The 16,429-nt window shown below is 39.2% G+C and overlaps 1 protein-coding gene across 7 annotated transcripts in view; it reads left to right on the top strand.

The window, feature by feature from the left end:
* The window catches only part of KIF1A (kinesin family member 1A), a 136,942-nt gene that overhangs the window by 62,689 nt on the left and 57,824 nt on the right, over window positions 1-16,429 (top strand). For 5 of the 7 annotated variants that reach the window (XM_018567906.1, XM_018567905.1, XM_018567904.1 and 2 more), the window contains exons 8-15: window positions 491-568; window positions 1,958-2,023; window positions 2,904-2,921; window positions 3,717-3,792; window positions 6,146-6,224; window positions 9,225-9,367; window positions 13,147-13,346; window positions 15,969-16,048. In XM_018567906.1, coding sequence (XP_018423408.1) covers window positions 491-568; window positions 1,958-2,023; window positions 2,904-2,921; window positions 3,717-3,792; window positions 6,146-6,224; window positions 9,225-9,367; window positions 13,147-13,346; window positions 15,969-16,048 — 740 coding nt within the window. The remainder of the gene's footprint in view (window positions 1-490; window positions 569-1,957; window positions 2,024-2,903; window positions 2,922-3,716; window positions 3,793-6,145; window positions 6,225-9,224; window positions 9,368-13,146; window positions 13,347-15,968; window positions 16,049-16,429) is intronic. The other 2 variants (XM_018567909.1, XM_018567907.1) reach the window with 1 other exon arrangement.

The following is a 16,429-nucleotide window of genomic DNA, read 5'->3' as shown; positions in this document are numbered from 1 at the left end:
TATTGTTCTATGTACAATCCTTGTTTTATTGATTGCATGTAATAATCTACTTTTTTGAGGTTGTGGATTTGGGGTTCTTGGGGTTTTCATGAGCTGTAAGCCATAATCATCACACTTATGACAAATCACGGCTTGAATTATCTTGCTTTGCATGTAATGAGTCTATCTCATATATTAGTTTCACCTTTTAAGTTGCATTAGTGAAATAAATGAACTTTGCACGATATTCTAATTATTCGAGTTTCACCTGTACTGTATAGGTACTGGATGGACTTGTGTCTTTACTTAACCTTACCAACTATGTAAATATATGTAAGTATGTAACCACCGTATATTGACTATCATCACTCACAATTATAGCCACATATTCAGCCAACTTTTTATAATAAACTTTAAATATGTTTTTTCTCACAGTAAAAGAGGCCAGCAATAATTACAATTTTGTGAAGATTTGGTTAATGGTTTTTTTTTTCCTTTTTTTTCCTCATAGGTCAGTAAAATCAGTCTTGTGGACCTTGCAGGGAGTGAAAGAGCAGATTCCACTGGTGCAAAAGGGACAAGACTAAAGGTGACATTCCATTCCTGTATCCACATTATTAATGAGTAGATGTACAATTAAATACTTGGACTCGGCAAGACTTGAGAGATTTGTCTAGTGTTACAAAATGAAAAGAAGAAGCTCTACATTAACAATCAAAAATGTCTGCCCCTGCACACATTTTGGTTTGCCGGGTATATTGCCACACATATTTCTTCACCATGATTCAGTTGCAGTTTTTTGTTGTTATTGTTATTATTGTTTGCATACAGGATTTGTATCCTGTTTATGGTTTGCAAGTAAATATACCTTTTTAAGATATAAAATTGATATCGTCTCCCCTTGACAACCTTTCTGTGGATATGCAGCAGTGTATGAAATGGCACATGTGAATATTAAGCTGCATAAAATATGTATTTTGCCTGTTCCATTTGTCAGGAAACACCAACACAAAATTGTATGCATCTGCAACTTCCATTATCTTGAAGATACATTGACAATTAAGACTTAAGATGCATAGGGGAAGCTGAGCCCATCAAACAACCCAGTTCTTTTTGTCAGGAATGCAGTAAGATGTTTGTGTCTTAAATTGGACCTTACCCCCTTTCACTAAAAATGACATCAGCATACAGAGCTGCATGCTGATATGAAATCATCTTACATCCATTAGTTAAACAAACATATTTTCTTTTACTTGCTTTTCCTATTTTTCCACTTCCTGGTCCCCTGTGGTAATAGTGATGCAGCCTGTGGCCAAGCGTTGCATCCTGGGAAGGTTACATCAGCAGAACATTGCTGGGAAATCTCATCTGCAATCTCACGAGATCTCAGGGAAAGGCATTTCCTCCCCTGAGATGATGTGCATGGTCACATGTCCTAGTCACATGTGCCAGAGTTCCAGGAAGTAAAGGGAGGTATATTAATCTGCCCTTAGTAGAAATGGCCTCCTTGAGAAGAAAGGGAAGGAAAAGAAATATAAGGTATGTAAAGAATAAAAGGCTGACAATTATGTTTAAGTATCATTTTGTAGATTGTCATTACTAAACATTTTATAAAGGTGTCTTTGTTGTCATTTTAAATATATAGTTAAAGTTCCTCTTTAAATGCACCCACTGCAGGCTCCTTGCTAAAAATGTTATACTGTTTAAGAAAATCAAAGTATAACTTTGCATATTCCTTAAAGTGACTCATCTGTCACTTTCTACCTCTCTTAGGACAGCTCATTCTGAGTTTTCAATCATACATAGTATGCTTTTGCTTTGCTCTTTCTTAGATATCCCATGTACAGTATGTTCTGGGACTCCTTTGTCTTGTGATATATGCATCTGTAACAGAAAGATGCGAAAACCTAAAATAATACTGACTCAAAACCATTATAGATGTTCTTTAATCTCAGCTGTTCATCTTTTCTACATTTAGGAAGGAGCAAATATCAATAAGTCTCTGACAACTCTGGGAAAGGTTATTTCTGCTCTTGCTGAAATGGTGAGTATCTCTTTATATTACTTTCAGACAAAAGTCTCCAAGGCTGATCTATAAACTAACCCTGGGAAATTAAAGTATTGCCTTTATCAACAACTAAGGAACTCACTTTAAAGATTTAACATAAGATAGAAATAAACCAGCTGCAATATAATTGGTCAGACCATTTTCATTTCGTGAAAAGACCTATGCCTGGCCCAATACTAATGTGTTCTGGTAAATCAATTTTTGTGTCTTCTGTACGTGTGCTTTCAGTGTCCTGCTATTGCAGTATGTCTTTGCAAATAGGTGCATTGAACATAGTAAGAGCCCCACTGTCTCACCTCCCTCTACAAAGCCAATCAATACACTGTGCACTTGCTTTCCAAATTCTGAAAACACTCTGTACTGATAACATAATTCCATCCACTAGAGCCATTGAATCTGGGACAGAAGTCAATAGTTGGAGTCACATGGTTGATCATGTGACTTGTCAGGTTGCCAGGATGGAGGTGTTAAAACAGCATTATATTTGGGGACAGATAGTTTCTACACAGCTCTCCCCCACCCTTCTTTAGGGATGGTTGTTCCAGTTTCTGTGAGACTAGAGTGTCAGAAAATCTCACAAGATTGTCAATATTCAGACGCTGTCTATCAATGGTGAAGTGGCTAAGAGAAGGAGGCAGGAATAAACACTCCTTCTAATGCAACATGACAGTTCTCCCGACTCTTAACAAGACAGCTTTTTCTTAACATTGCAACCTCCTAAGAGAGCCCTGATATCATAGATGCCTAATCTAAATCCTTTCATCTCCTCCTATTACAGCATGTTACTGTATATCCTTCATATATACATGTCTCTAATGTATCAACTGATTTGCCTTTTTTATTCTGTTTTTCTCAGGATTCTGGAACAAATAAGGTGGGTTTACTCATTCATTGCTTTACATAAATGTGTATGGCACTTTCACAGATGAATTTAGTATATATATATACAGTGTAGTATATTGGGAATAGGAATGCGCAAAGTGATTTTGGCAAAACTAATTTTGCTGTGAAATGTCTGACTTTGCTGTCAGCTAAATTTCACTGGAGTGGAAACTCTCAATTTTGTAAATTGAGCTGCTTAGGTAAAATTTTCTCTACTGTTGTTTTAAAATTTCTATTATAATTTTTGTTTGCTCTTTCGTTCTGTAAAAAAAAAAAGGTAAAATAATATTTCTAATGGGGACTTTTGTTTTGCACAGGTCTAGGAGAGTTGAAAGAAGTTCTCACAACTCTTAAGGGTTCATTTAAAGCCCATTGCACACATAAGAAAGCACCAAAATATCCTTAATTTCACATTCCCTTTTGACTCCAATGCATTTTACCAAAATGGCAAAATTCCCCCAAAATCTCCTGATCTTCACACAAATTTCAGGAAAATAAAAACCCTTAATTTCACTCATGCCGAATTTGGAGTGATGTGTTCTGGAAAGAAGCTGTTGAATTGGGGCATGTAGGAAGAACAGTTTTTTCATTATAGATGCATAACACATGCAAATGTTGCCAGTAGGAGGTTATACTATGGAGATGTTCTGTCTGCTTTGTGATTTGTTTAAACAAATTGTGAAAGCCTGTAAGCCTGAGAGATTTTCATGAATGGAAGGGTAAAAGGTGAATGTGGGGACAGGATAAATATACTGTATAAAAATATCTTGTTTTATGTTCTCCTCAGAATAAGAAAAAGAAGAAGAATGATTTTGTCCCATACAGAGACTCTGTACTCACCTGGCTTCTAAGAGAGAACCTGGGTAACGTCTTTATTTATACCTCACCTATTATGTTTATGCAGCAGCAGATGACTAAACTATGGGCCTGTCTATAAAAGATCATAGACAATGCATTGCATTGTCTTTAGAAGACAACCTGGCACAATACTTAATTTTTACCATATTTGTGTTTTTTAAGTATTGTTAGGTATTTCATATAATATAAATAAGTAAAATACTGGTCATTTTTTAATTGGAACTGGAAACTTAAGCCCAATATTGTGGTTGTCCCTATACATTGCAGTATGAATCATCTACTGGACTAGTGAAATGCTGAGAAGACAGCGCTTAATTTACCGTACTGTTCTTTGAGGATTTAAAGGAGAATTATGAGGCGAGTGATTTTCACTCAGTCTCATAATCTGAGCCGACCTGTGACAATGAAACTGATCTTCACAGAAATTTCAGGAAAATAAAAACCCTTAATTTCACTCATGCCGAATTTGGAGTTATGTGTTCTGGAAAGAAGCGGTTGAATTGGTTGTCCCTATACATTGCAGTATGAATCATCTACTGGACTAGTGAAATGCTGAGAAGACAGCGCTTAATTTACCGTACTGTTCTTTGAGGATTTAAAGGAGAATTATGAGGCGAGTGATTTTCACTCAGTCTCATAATCTGAGCCGACCTGTGACAATGAAACTTTTTAGCTTTGTATCCATTTGGTCAAGATTTTATGCAGAAGTGGTCTATTCCCACTGCAGATTTGGCAGTGTCCCATCTTAACATGTGAACATCTGCTCCCTCTGGTGGGTCCTGACCTTCATCTCATTCTGGCTGTGTCCTTGCTTAACCATGTCCTACTGGTAAAAGTCCCTTAGATGAGATCTTACCGTTGCTGCTGTTGAATCCTTGTTTATAGAACATGTGAAGCTTATGGTCTTAAAGATCGGGTTCCACTCTTACCTGTCAAGGTGCACTCTACTAGATCTGTGAGCGTCTCTTGTGCTTTTTTGCATTAACCAGTTATTTCCCAAAATGCAAGGCGGCCACCTGGTCTTCTGTTCACATATATTGTACTCTCATCTGATGCCAGCATTCGGCAAAAGGTCCATCAGACAGCTCTGTGAGCTGTAGGCAGTCCCCAGTTTGCTGTTTCTTTGGACTGATAGCATTTGTTTGCTGTGCTACCCACACTGTTGGATGATTTTTGAAAATCCCAAAAGTTTAGGACTTCCTGTGTCCCTCAACAGGCAAGAAAGAAATTAGGATTTTTTTGTAAGCATTGAAGGACACAGGTCCAATCTCTCTGTGGTCATGATCATGCTCTTGTTACTGCTTTGCTACAAAACTAAAGCATGCTGGTAATAGGATGGGTTAACATGGGCTAGCCTGCAGTTTCTTTTTAGGCGGCAGTATAGTTCGAAGATTTAAGACTTCCTGTGTCTCTCAGTGTACTCCAAGAAAAGGATTTTATGGTGAATAAAAAATACTATTTTACATGTGAAGTAAAGCTTTTTTTTTTTTAATCCATAACTATCTGACTAAATGTAATACAGCTTGGTGTAATATGAAGTGTTTTACTTCGTATGTGCTGTGAAATTATGCAGTCACTGTTTTTCTACCTAAGTTTTTACCGTGGTGATCCAGAACTGAAATTGTTTTATTGTAAATAAAAGCAGAAGAGCACTTGCAACAATGATAAAATGCTACAATAATGAAAAAGTACTCCGCCTTGAGGACTCCCAGGTTTGTGGGATAAATTATCAGTAAAAAATAAATAAAGGAAATGCTTTAAAATTGTTGAAATCTAGATTAAAAGTACATTTCACAGGACTAATACACCATTGTACAATAATGGCAAAATAAGTGGAGATATTGCCCAGAGCTGCTTCTCCGTAACAGGCCCTTAATTTTGCCCCAATTGGGTCAAAAACTGTTGGAAGAGAATGCACCTTTCGGTTACAAGGGAAGACAGTAGGAGGTTAGGGTACATGTACATTTGCTGTATATAAAAGACCATGCAAGTACCACTGCTCATACCGCAGCCAGGATGCCTACCTTCATGCTGGATATAAAGTCCAATAACGTATAATAGCAGTGTTGTCATAGTGTTTATGTGCCTAGGTCCTATTCAGATGCTTTGCAATACGGTTGCTAACATAGCCACGTACCTGTGCCCACTGTGGTAACAATGTCAAGCACATGTGCACACTGTAACGCTGCTTCCAGGATTTAAAAGACACTGTAAGCAGCAGTTAAAGGGGCACATGGGGTTCAGGCACGGGCTGATGTGCCATTTACACATGTACTAAGGAGATAGGGTTGCAACTACAGTATGCATAATATATATATATATTTTTTTAGGTTACTAATTGCAACATCTCTTTTGTAGGTGGAAACTCCCGGACTGCTATGGTAGCTGCTTTAAGTCCGGCAGATATTAACTATGATGAGACCCTCAGCACCCTCCGGTGAGAAATTCATGGATTCCAGTTAGCAGTAAATGTAAAACAGTTCTGGACCTTGCCAAAAAAATCTGTCTTTGGAATTCCTTATACCTACTATTCATGCAAACACACTCACATGTAAAAAAAAACCTTGTGTCTAGGTTCAAAAACAACAAAGTTATACTCACCCAATCCTCTAAACTGGCATGTTGTTGGACCGGGCCCAGGAGCCTCATCGTGTTCTTTACACTGTGGATAGGACGCCAAGGGACATACCATCGCTACAGCGCATGGGAAGACAGGCTGGAGGGAGCGCTGTGACAGCCAGCCGGCTCCGCGGTTCAGGCGAATATAAGTTTTTTTTAACCTAGACACAAATGAGCACTCAACTCATGCAGTGGGAGTGGGGGGATGGGGTTTCCCACTAGAAGGGTTAAGAAAAGGTTTGTCCAGAGTTCTTTAAAATTTCCCTAATGTAATAGCCGTGTCCTCCATTTTTCCGAACATTTCCATTTGATATTCATGTGGTGCAAATATGGACGCCACTCAATAATGTTAACACCTCCCAGCTTTATTAAGTGGCCCCATTAATTGGGTCATATACATATTTTAACAGAGATCCTTTTGTAAACATGGAGTATGGAGATGATATGTTACAGACATTGTGAAAAATACAATGGAATTACTGATAAACTTTACGAGATGGTTATAAAGACTGGACAAAATATATTTTTTACAGTAACATACAATAATGGTGCTTTTGAATACTTAGTTAGAATGTTTTGTTATTATGGTGAGACACTTTAAGAGGAAATTTGAATTGGAGTAAAAGCTGAAGGAGAGGGGGCAAAAAATTACATTTCTTTTTTTTTTTTTTTACAGTCCGCATTAGAGAAAAATAAAAGCGTGAGGTTCCCCCTCCAAATTGATACCAGATTTATTATTTATTGCTATCGGATTTACTATATTCACTGCTTCTGCACTAATGACTGGAGTGAGCCCACTAATTACCCCTTTAATTATTTCCTCTTTATTATTTGAATTTATTGTATGGTTTTTATAACTTAAATTTAGTATTTTTAGGTCTGGTAGGAATGTTAGGGGGGACCTCCAATGTTTTTTTTTCTCTTCTGCGGACTGTAAAAAAAAAAAAAGTATTTTTTTTCTTTTGTCTAATGCCCCTTTGCTGCAATGAAAAGTCTTTCATAACAAAAATTTTCGTACATACTACTGCTAGCAAAATTAGCGAAAATTCAGATTTCGTCCGAATCCCGTAAAACACATTGACTTTGACAAAACAAAACGAAATGAATTTTATGAGGGCACACATATCTAATAGTTAAATTGAACTAGAATGTTAAATTGAACCTTGAATTTATATAGGGATTCTACTCATCCCTGCTGGCAACTGCAGCTATTGCATATCTCTTAATTCCTACTAGAGTGCATGCCTGACATAATCTAATACAGTAATACCTTGGTTTACGAGCATAATTAGTTCAGGAAGCATGCTTGTAATCCAAAGCGCTTGTATATCAAAGCGAATTTCCCCATAGGAAATAATGGAAATTCAGATGATTCGTTCCACAACCCAAAAATATTCATATAAAAATGATTACAATACTGTGCTGTAATATAATACTGTATAAAATATAAAGAAAAATAAACCAATTTCCGGTTACCTTCGTGGCTGGTGTGAGGGGGACAAGAGAGAGGAGAATTATTGTGTAGGACGACTTTCACTATCACTAACGGAATCACTGCTATCTCTTGCCTCAATGGAATCTTCATTTCGTGAAACCTTAACAAGGAATCTATCCAATGTGACATTGTATTTTTAGGTCTGGTAGGAATGTTAGGGGGGACCTCCAATGTTTTTTTTTCTCTTCTGCGGACTGTAAAAAAAAAAAAAGTATTTTTTTTCTTTTGTCTAATGCCCCTTTGCTGCAATGAAAAGTCTTTCATAACAAAAATTTTCGTACATACTACTGCTAGCAAAATTAGCGAAAATTCAGATTTCGTCCGAATCCCGTAAAACACATTGACTTTGACAAAACAAAACGAAATGAATTTTATGAGGGCACACATATCTAATAGTTAAATTGAACTAGAATGTTAAATTGAACCTTGAATTTATATAGGGATTCTACTCATCCCTGCTGGCAACTGCAGCTATTGCATATCTCTTAATTCCTACTAGAGTGCATGCCTGACATAATCTAATACAGTAATACCTTGGTTTACGAGCATAATTCGTTCAGGAAGCATGCTTGTAATCCAAAGCGCTTGTATATCAAAGCGAATTTCCCCATAGGAAATAATGGAAATTCAGATGATTCGTTCCACAACCCAAAAATATTCATATAAAAATGATTACAATACTGTGCTGTAATATAATACTGTATAAAATATAAAGAAAAATAAACCAATTTCCGGTTACCTTCGTGGCTGGTGTGAGGGGGACAAGAGAGAGGAGAATTATTGTGTAGGACGACTTTCACTATCACTAACGGAATCACTGCTATCTCTTGCCTCAATGGAATCTTCATTTCGTGAAACCTTAACAAGGAATCTATCCAATGTGACATTGCATTGTCTTTAAACAGATTCATCACTCGCACTGCTACAGCCTCATTCGGGTGGTGCTTTTCTACAAAATGTTGCTCTTAGTGCAAGACATTGCTTGTATATCAAGGCAACATTTTTCAGAAATGTTTGCTTGTCTTGCAAAACACTCTGAAACCAAGTTACTTTTAAACCAAGGTATTACTGTATATGTACTCAGATGGACACAGAGATATATATGATATCATCTGGCAATTAGTACACAAGTCAGTGGAGAGGAGGTCTGGGTAGGTGATTATATGAACATGCACCCAATTGCAGGTGATTTTCAGTCATCCTGTTCACAAGACTGAAAATTGTTTAACACTAGTCCTTTTCAGATGTCTTTGTCAGTGCAGTATGCTTTTGTGCTGCAGATTTATTTATGTTTATACAACAAGTCCTGTTTTTTTCCTTCAGATATGCTGATCGTGCTAAACAAATTCGCTGCAATGCTGTTATTAATGAAGATCCAAACAACAGGCTTATCCGTGAGCTTAAAGATGAGGTGGCCCGTCTGAGAGAACTTCTAGGTGCCCAAGGACTATCTGACATCATTGACAGTGAGTGGTCTTCTAGCACAACACAATACACCCAACCCCTTATATTTTATGGTTCCCATAGATCATGAGACACCTACTGGCAGTTCTATTAGTTTTTTTCAGGCTTAGACAGCAGGCAGACAGTTATTGCAACACTTAAACTGCAAAAGGTAACCCAGATGAACGTTTCATTGTTCTAAAGTCTGTTGGCTGGGTTTACATTTTTCAACCTAAATTCTATAGATATGGCTGGTGCTGGAGGCCACAGGGGTTCTGGTGCATAGGCAAGCCAGTAGGCTACAAATGTGTATTTGGCTGTCAAGACTAAAAAATATATTTCTGATCTTGAATAATTGTTTTTGTCTGATGTCTATGTATTTGAAAGGAACCCTCTCATTGGTATGATGATTTTGCGGTTCTCCGTCCAAACAAATGCCAACAGCCTGGCTTTCATGTGTTTCCTCCCACTTTCAGTATTTCCAGAAGTTCATTAATGGCCATGTATTTCTCTTTCAACTGGCTGCCATAAAATCTGGCTTTGCAATCCTTACTAACTATCATACAGCAGTTGCAACTAAATTGATTGCTTCAATTTGAGTAAAGTTGTGCAGGCCATGGTCTGCTACTTAGTTGTTGAGGATCTCTAAAATCCCAGCAGGAGTTCTTCTCCTACCCCTGTTGCAGGTGTGACACACCTTGCTCCACACAGAGATAGGGGAATGTCCCCTGCCAGGACCTTAATACAACAAGGGATCCACATATCACCCAATGTCACCAAGGATGGAGCCTTCTGTTTTAGGCAGAGTTGCTGTTAAATGATAGCCTTTAAAAGGCAGAACATTAAGAATTATAGCCATGTCTCTGGAGATCATTCATAGGATAATTATCGGTTCCCCCTTACTAGGGTCAGGGTGGTAGCTGTTGGCCTACTCTCCTGCAGTGCATGAACATGCCAACTTGAGTGATACAAATGTACACATTCATGGAATGATGTTCAACCTCTGTCTTATGTATATGAACATCATACATATGTACATTTCTCTCAGTGCTAGAAATCATTTATGAGACAAATACAATTTGTAGAATTTTCATCTATTTTGATAAAGATATTGGATTAGAATAAAATGTGGTTATGTACAACTAGTGTGTCAACCACATTTTATTCTGTTGTTTCCAGAAGTAGATCGACATTGCTTTACAAATTTGAAGAACATTGATTTGTGTGTCTAGAGATGCCGTGATTTTCCTCCAGTTCTTAGGAGATGTGAAAATGCACCTTGCCTCTCCTATAATTAAATGGCACACTTCCAGGAGTTCTCAACCGTAAGCTATTTTTATTATCAAGCTTGCAATGTTAAGTTCAGCTTTATATTTTCCAGCCTTGCAATTTGCAAAATTGAAAATGTGTCAGTTAGTTCCTAAATTCCATTTTGCTGCCAGTCTATCTGAGCAGCTGTAACAGCTGCTATTTGTTTATGCAGAAGCTGGCACTAAAGGTGCCCACAGCTACTACTGGCAAAAAGCTGGATGAAATGAAAGGTGGACTGCTGAAGTTAGAAATTTTTTGTAATTGTTGCATTTGGAAGGACACCGCAGTGTACATTATTGTTCTAGGTTAGATTTTATTTTTGGCTCGTGAATAGATTCCTTTTAGTAGCTGGTCTGCTGCATAGTTACCAACCTTTACAAAAATATCTGGGGGCATCCAGGGTGAATGGAAGCTTGTCATGCATAGCAGTGATACGCAATTGTAATTTGTTACTAGTAACTAGTTATGATTGGCTCAAAAATGTCTGATTATTAAGTGCTTATCTATTAGAATTTACATTTATATTTGCCTCTTATTTAGCTTTACTTTGTCTGAACCTGGGATATCAGCTTGTGTGTCAAGATGAGAGGTCACCTGACATCACACAAATGCTTCCTTCCCTGACCTCACACACTGTCTAAGGCTGCCGATACACCTTGCGATCATCGGACGACACTTTTCGTCCGATGATCGAACCGTCGTACGATTTATGTACGACGGCCCCATCCTGCCCCGATTATCGCAAGCTTGGATCAGCGGTAATTAAAAGAAAGCACCTGGACGAATTGCGGTAATCGACCGCACGTATTTTCGTCTGCGCATGTGCAGTGTAAATCGTACAAATTTTGACGTACGGAAATGCCATCAACCTTGCGAAAATCGTACGATCGACCAAAGTTTTCTAACCTGCTGGTTAGTCAAAAGTCGATCGATTGTACAGTATTTGCGGTTGTAGAATGCCCATCAACCTTACGAATATCGGATGAAAACGCGATCGCAAACGAAAATCAACTGATATTCGTAAGGTGCATGGCACCTCAACAACGCATTTGAGGATTAATAATAGAGATCTAAGTAGATCTCTAAATAGAGACCCTAAGTATACACGGCTAGATTTTCACATGAACATCCATATGGCAAATCCTGTTGGAATGTTCGATAATGCCATCAGAGACTTGGTGATTGTTGTTCGAAATTATGTTTGATTTTCGTTTTTATTTAACGTTTGACTTTGGAATTGATGGAGTTTTTTTTACAACTGAAAACCACATTCACTGTTAGAATTTAGTTCGATCAAGTTACGTTTCCAACACGCTCCTTCATATTTTTTCATCATTGCGATTGAAATTGATCATTGATTTGACCTCATCAACGATTAGAAAGTGGAACAAATGTTCCAAAATCGATTTTGGTTGTTTGAAATTCTAACCATGTATACGCAACGTAATAGAGATCTCTGGCTTTCTATGTTTCACATAACTATGGAACTCTGCAATTTGAAAGTCTTATGCACTTCCAGAATTTGGAAAACATTGTTTGAGGTCAGGCAGTTAACAAGGCAGTAATTGTCAGACTGAAGGTGACTCCCGACTCCTGACACTCAAGGTAAAGTGCAGGCTAAAATAGGGGAGCAAATATACATCGTTCCTACGACTGCACAATAATAAAATAATAATAATTTAAGGTGAAATATTCAGGTTCTTGCATACAAGTATTACTCACTATTAAATATTAACTTAAAAAGAACAGAAAATGTGATACAAATTGCAGGAAAAGAGGATTTTCGTGGTAGTTAGTTACTACTAAAGCTAGGAACATATCCAAGGACTGATCTGATGGTAACTAAGATGTCAGGAAGTCAATCCCCATTGTATTAACTTTCCAGTTCTGATATTTTTCAGATTTCTTTTACCCATATTATTTTTGTAAAAGTAATTTCAATTCTAAAACTGCATTGTGAATAGCTCTTATTCTGTGCTCTTCTACAGTATGATGCATTGCTCACAGCTTATGTGAAAGTATGATGTATCATATGATATAATGTATTTCTGGTCCCTTGAGTCCTCTCCTTCTGATATAACTTCCACATCCAAACAAAGGTTTCTCTTCTCGCTTTACTGCTTGTCCTCACTCCCTTGTCCCTGGTAACAAATTCTCCTACTCCTGCATCCTTAACATCTACTTTCCATGTTTTACCTATAATTTACCTATAATTTGTTTATTTGCATTCATTTATTGTAATAATTATTTTATTATATTTTATTTACATGACATAACTATACATCATTGCCTTATTCCAACTGTTTTTTCGCTGCTCATGTATATTTCTTGTTTTTATGTCCCATGCCATTCAATCCGGATAATTGTCTGATGACTGTCTCCCTCTATTTGCACATTACATTGTACACTTTGCCCCCTCTTCACATTCTTCTCCCACTCCCTTTGGTTTGGTATCTCCCTGTGCCCTCTTTTTGGCTCCTGCTCTTTATAGATGTGTGTCCTGTGGATAACGCCAATGTTCTACACACGCGTCATGGTGCTGACAATCTCTTCACAGCCGTGAATGCCCTGACAGGCATGAGCCCTTCTTCATCCATGTCTGGCTTGTCTAGTCGAGCTGCGTCTGTTTGCAGCCTGCATGACCGCCTTGCGTTCACCCCCGGCAGTGAAGAAGCTATTGAGAGGCTTAAGGTAGGTTTAAAAATATACTCTTTTAATCATTATGTTGTACCAGAATGTATTACATGTTTGGGTGATGCTATCAAAATATTGAGGTCTGGCAGTTTAAAGGTTCTTATGCCTTTAGTCAGCTTTTAAAGACATATTTATAAAGTTTCTTCTGTTATATTAACCCTGAAAATTGCTGACTAGGGATGCACCAATACCGGTATTTTGGTACCGAGGAGGAGCACCGATAATTTTTTTCCGGTACTCGCCGATACCAATTACCGAGTAACGGAAGTCCCATTCAGGAAGCCAGGATGGCGTGTAATGACTCGCCACCTGGCTTCCTGATTAGCCGGGAAGCCGGGCAGCGTGTAAAGACTCGCCACCCGGCATACCTTGGTATGTTCAGCCTGTCACCCCCGGGGCCTCTCCAGCCAGAACGCGGCCTTCCTCCGGTACTCAGTCGGAGCCGTCTGGCCGGCCAATCAGGAAGCCGGGCGCCGTGTAATTACGTGACACCCTCCTTTCTGATTGGCCGGGAGGCCGACTCCATGCTCCCTTGTCATGCGATGGCGAGGGAGCTTGAAGCCAGCTTCCGGCCAATCAGAATGCCGGGCGCTGCGTCATTACACAGCGCCCGGCTTCCTGATTGGCCAGCTTCCCGACCAATCAGGAGGCCAGGCAGCGCGTCATTACATGCTGCCCGGCTTCCTGATTGGCCGGGAAGTCGGCTCCATGCTCTGTCATCACAAGTGGCGAAAGAGCATGGAGCCGCTTCCCGGCCAATCAGGAAGCAAGGGCAGCGTGTAATGACGTGCTGCCCGCTTCCTGATACAGGAAGTACTCGTGCTAGGCATTGGAGCATTTGGTATCGGTATCGGTGCATCCCTATTGCTGACCACCTTGTTCCAAGTTTTTTTCAGTAAACCGAACCTTCTCTGTGAAGCCCAGTTCATATTTGCCCCCTTACTTATTGTTACTTACTTTATCTGACATTACAATAGAGTGCCAGAGGTCAGAGGTTACCTGAAGTCTAATAGTTGCCACCTTGCCAACTGTTGGACCTCTCATGCCAACTCCTGAATCTATAGGTCAGGCTATCGGACTTCAGTTGATCTCTTACCACTGATGCTAAAGCCAAAGTGTAAGGTGCAGGCAAAGTTAAAAGTATAACTTAAGGCTCCTGTAAAACAGCCTAAACAAGTCCCAAACCCAGTTACTATGTGATGCAGAAGCACCATAGAAAATAACAAAACCTTTCTTTACTTCTCCTGACTGCAATCCCTTCTTTATTTGTGTGTCAAATGCTCTCCCTTTTAGAAACTGCAGCTCACAGTGGGAAGGTTTCAGCAACAGAGGCAGTGCTGTCAATCCAAAAAACAGTGGGCAGGACTAGGTGTGGTCAGGTGTTGATTGGTAATACTTATAGCGACACCCCCCATAACACTCTCACTGTAGTACAAGCCCACATAGCATGCATGAGCGTGGCAACTCTGCTCTGAAGTCTGGAGCAGTGCAGCACTGCAGTATTAATTTAGTCGACTAAAATGTTTTGTCATAGTTTTCGTCATTTGCATGCTTTCACTGATGAAAACTAAATAAAAACTAAAGGGTCTATTCAGAAAGCTGCAGAAGGATCCAGCCGTAGCTTTGGCTGATCCTTCGGCTAGCTTCGGTTGTGGGAGCCCTTCAGTTCAGTCGAACTCGAAGGGCTGCTGTATAGGCTATTCACTACATCCCGTACAGCACTCGACGGTGACCGAGTGGCTCAGCCGAGCCGAAGGCATTTGCTTTGGCTTGACTGAGCTGAAATGTCAGCCGAAGCGGGGCAAACAGCCAGCCGAAGGCTCCGCCCAACTGTTTACATTTGTCCGCAACCTGACATTCTGCCCTCAGGCCCTGAACAAATCAAAACACATCGGCGGAGCCAGCCGTGACATCACTGTTGACGTTAGCTGTTGTCATGTAATGACAGCCCAGTGTCTTTAAGGATGCTGGGCTGTCATTAAAGGACAACAACTGGGCGGAGCCAACCGTGACATTATGGCTGGCTCCACCCAGCTGTTGTCTTATGCGGGAAGAACGGTCGGCTTAAGCCGACCTTTCTCCCCGCTTCGGCTGTCACTACGGCTCAGCCAAGCCGAAGCATATGCGTTTGGCTCGGCTGAGCTTCTTGGCCGCCTTTGGCTGCTGTACGGGCTATTGCGAATAACCCGTACAGCAGCCCTTTGGTGCCACTGAACCGAAGGGCTCTGGCGGCCGAAGTGAGCCAAAGGATCGGCCGAAGCTATGGCTTGATCCTTCGGCTCAATAGTGAATAACCCTCTAAATTAACACTGCAGCATTGTTGCACACCATAACAGGACACTGCATTAGGTGGACTTCACTGGCAGGGATTTGTGGGACTTTGCAGGGGGACTAAGAGAAGTGCAGGTCCACTTATATTTAAGTGCTTCAGCATATATATTTTATAATGGTAAGCCATTGATCTAGTATGAGTATAGAAAAAAGGTCTATAAATCACTGAGTAGCCTTTCTCTCTAAGAGTAGTAAAAAAAATGTGTTCACTTTTTTCTGGGAAACTTCTTTGATGGTGTTTAGTCCATTTCCATGCATTAAGACTCACCTTTCATTTTGATAATGCAGGAAACAGAGAAGATCATTGCTGAGCTCAATGAAACCTGGGAAGAGAAGCTTCGCCGCACAGAGGCTATTCGTATGGACAGGTAACTTTTTAGTAGCTAGAAATACAAAAGGATATTCTAGTAAATTCTGCCTCCTGTAACACCGCTAAAAAGAATCCTGTCATAAGAAAATAAGCAGATGCCGTCCCTGTTTTTCTGCTATTTTCTGACCTTCATATTTATGCTTTGGCTTCAGTACTTTATAAATATAATAAGATTTTATTAGATTCATAAATAACAGCATTGATAGGACCAGCCCTATTCACATATCCTTATACATATACATACATACATACATACATATACAGTATCTCCATACGTATACATACATTTTCAAAGAAAAAAGGCTGTAACTATCTATTATCATAATTTTATATAATTGTATCCCTTTTTATTTATATATATATACATATATATATAGCA

This window comes from Nanorana parkeri, unplaced genomic scaffold, assembly GCF_000935625.1.
Source record: "Nanorana parkeri isolate BGI_ZX_2015 unplaced genomic scaffold, ASM93562v1 scaffold1114, whole genome shotgun sequence".
In the NCBI taxonomy this organism is placed as follows: domain Eukaryota; kingdom Metazoa; phylum Chordata; class Amphibia; order Anura; family Dicroglossidae; genus Nanorana; species Nanorana parkeri.
Note: the sequence above shows the minus strand (reverse complement) of the source record. Positions and strands in the feature narration are given on the sequence as shown.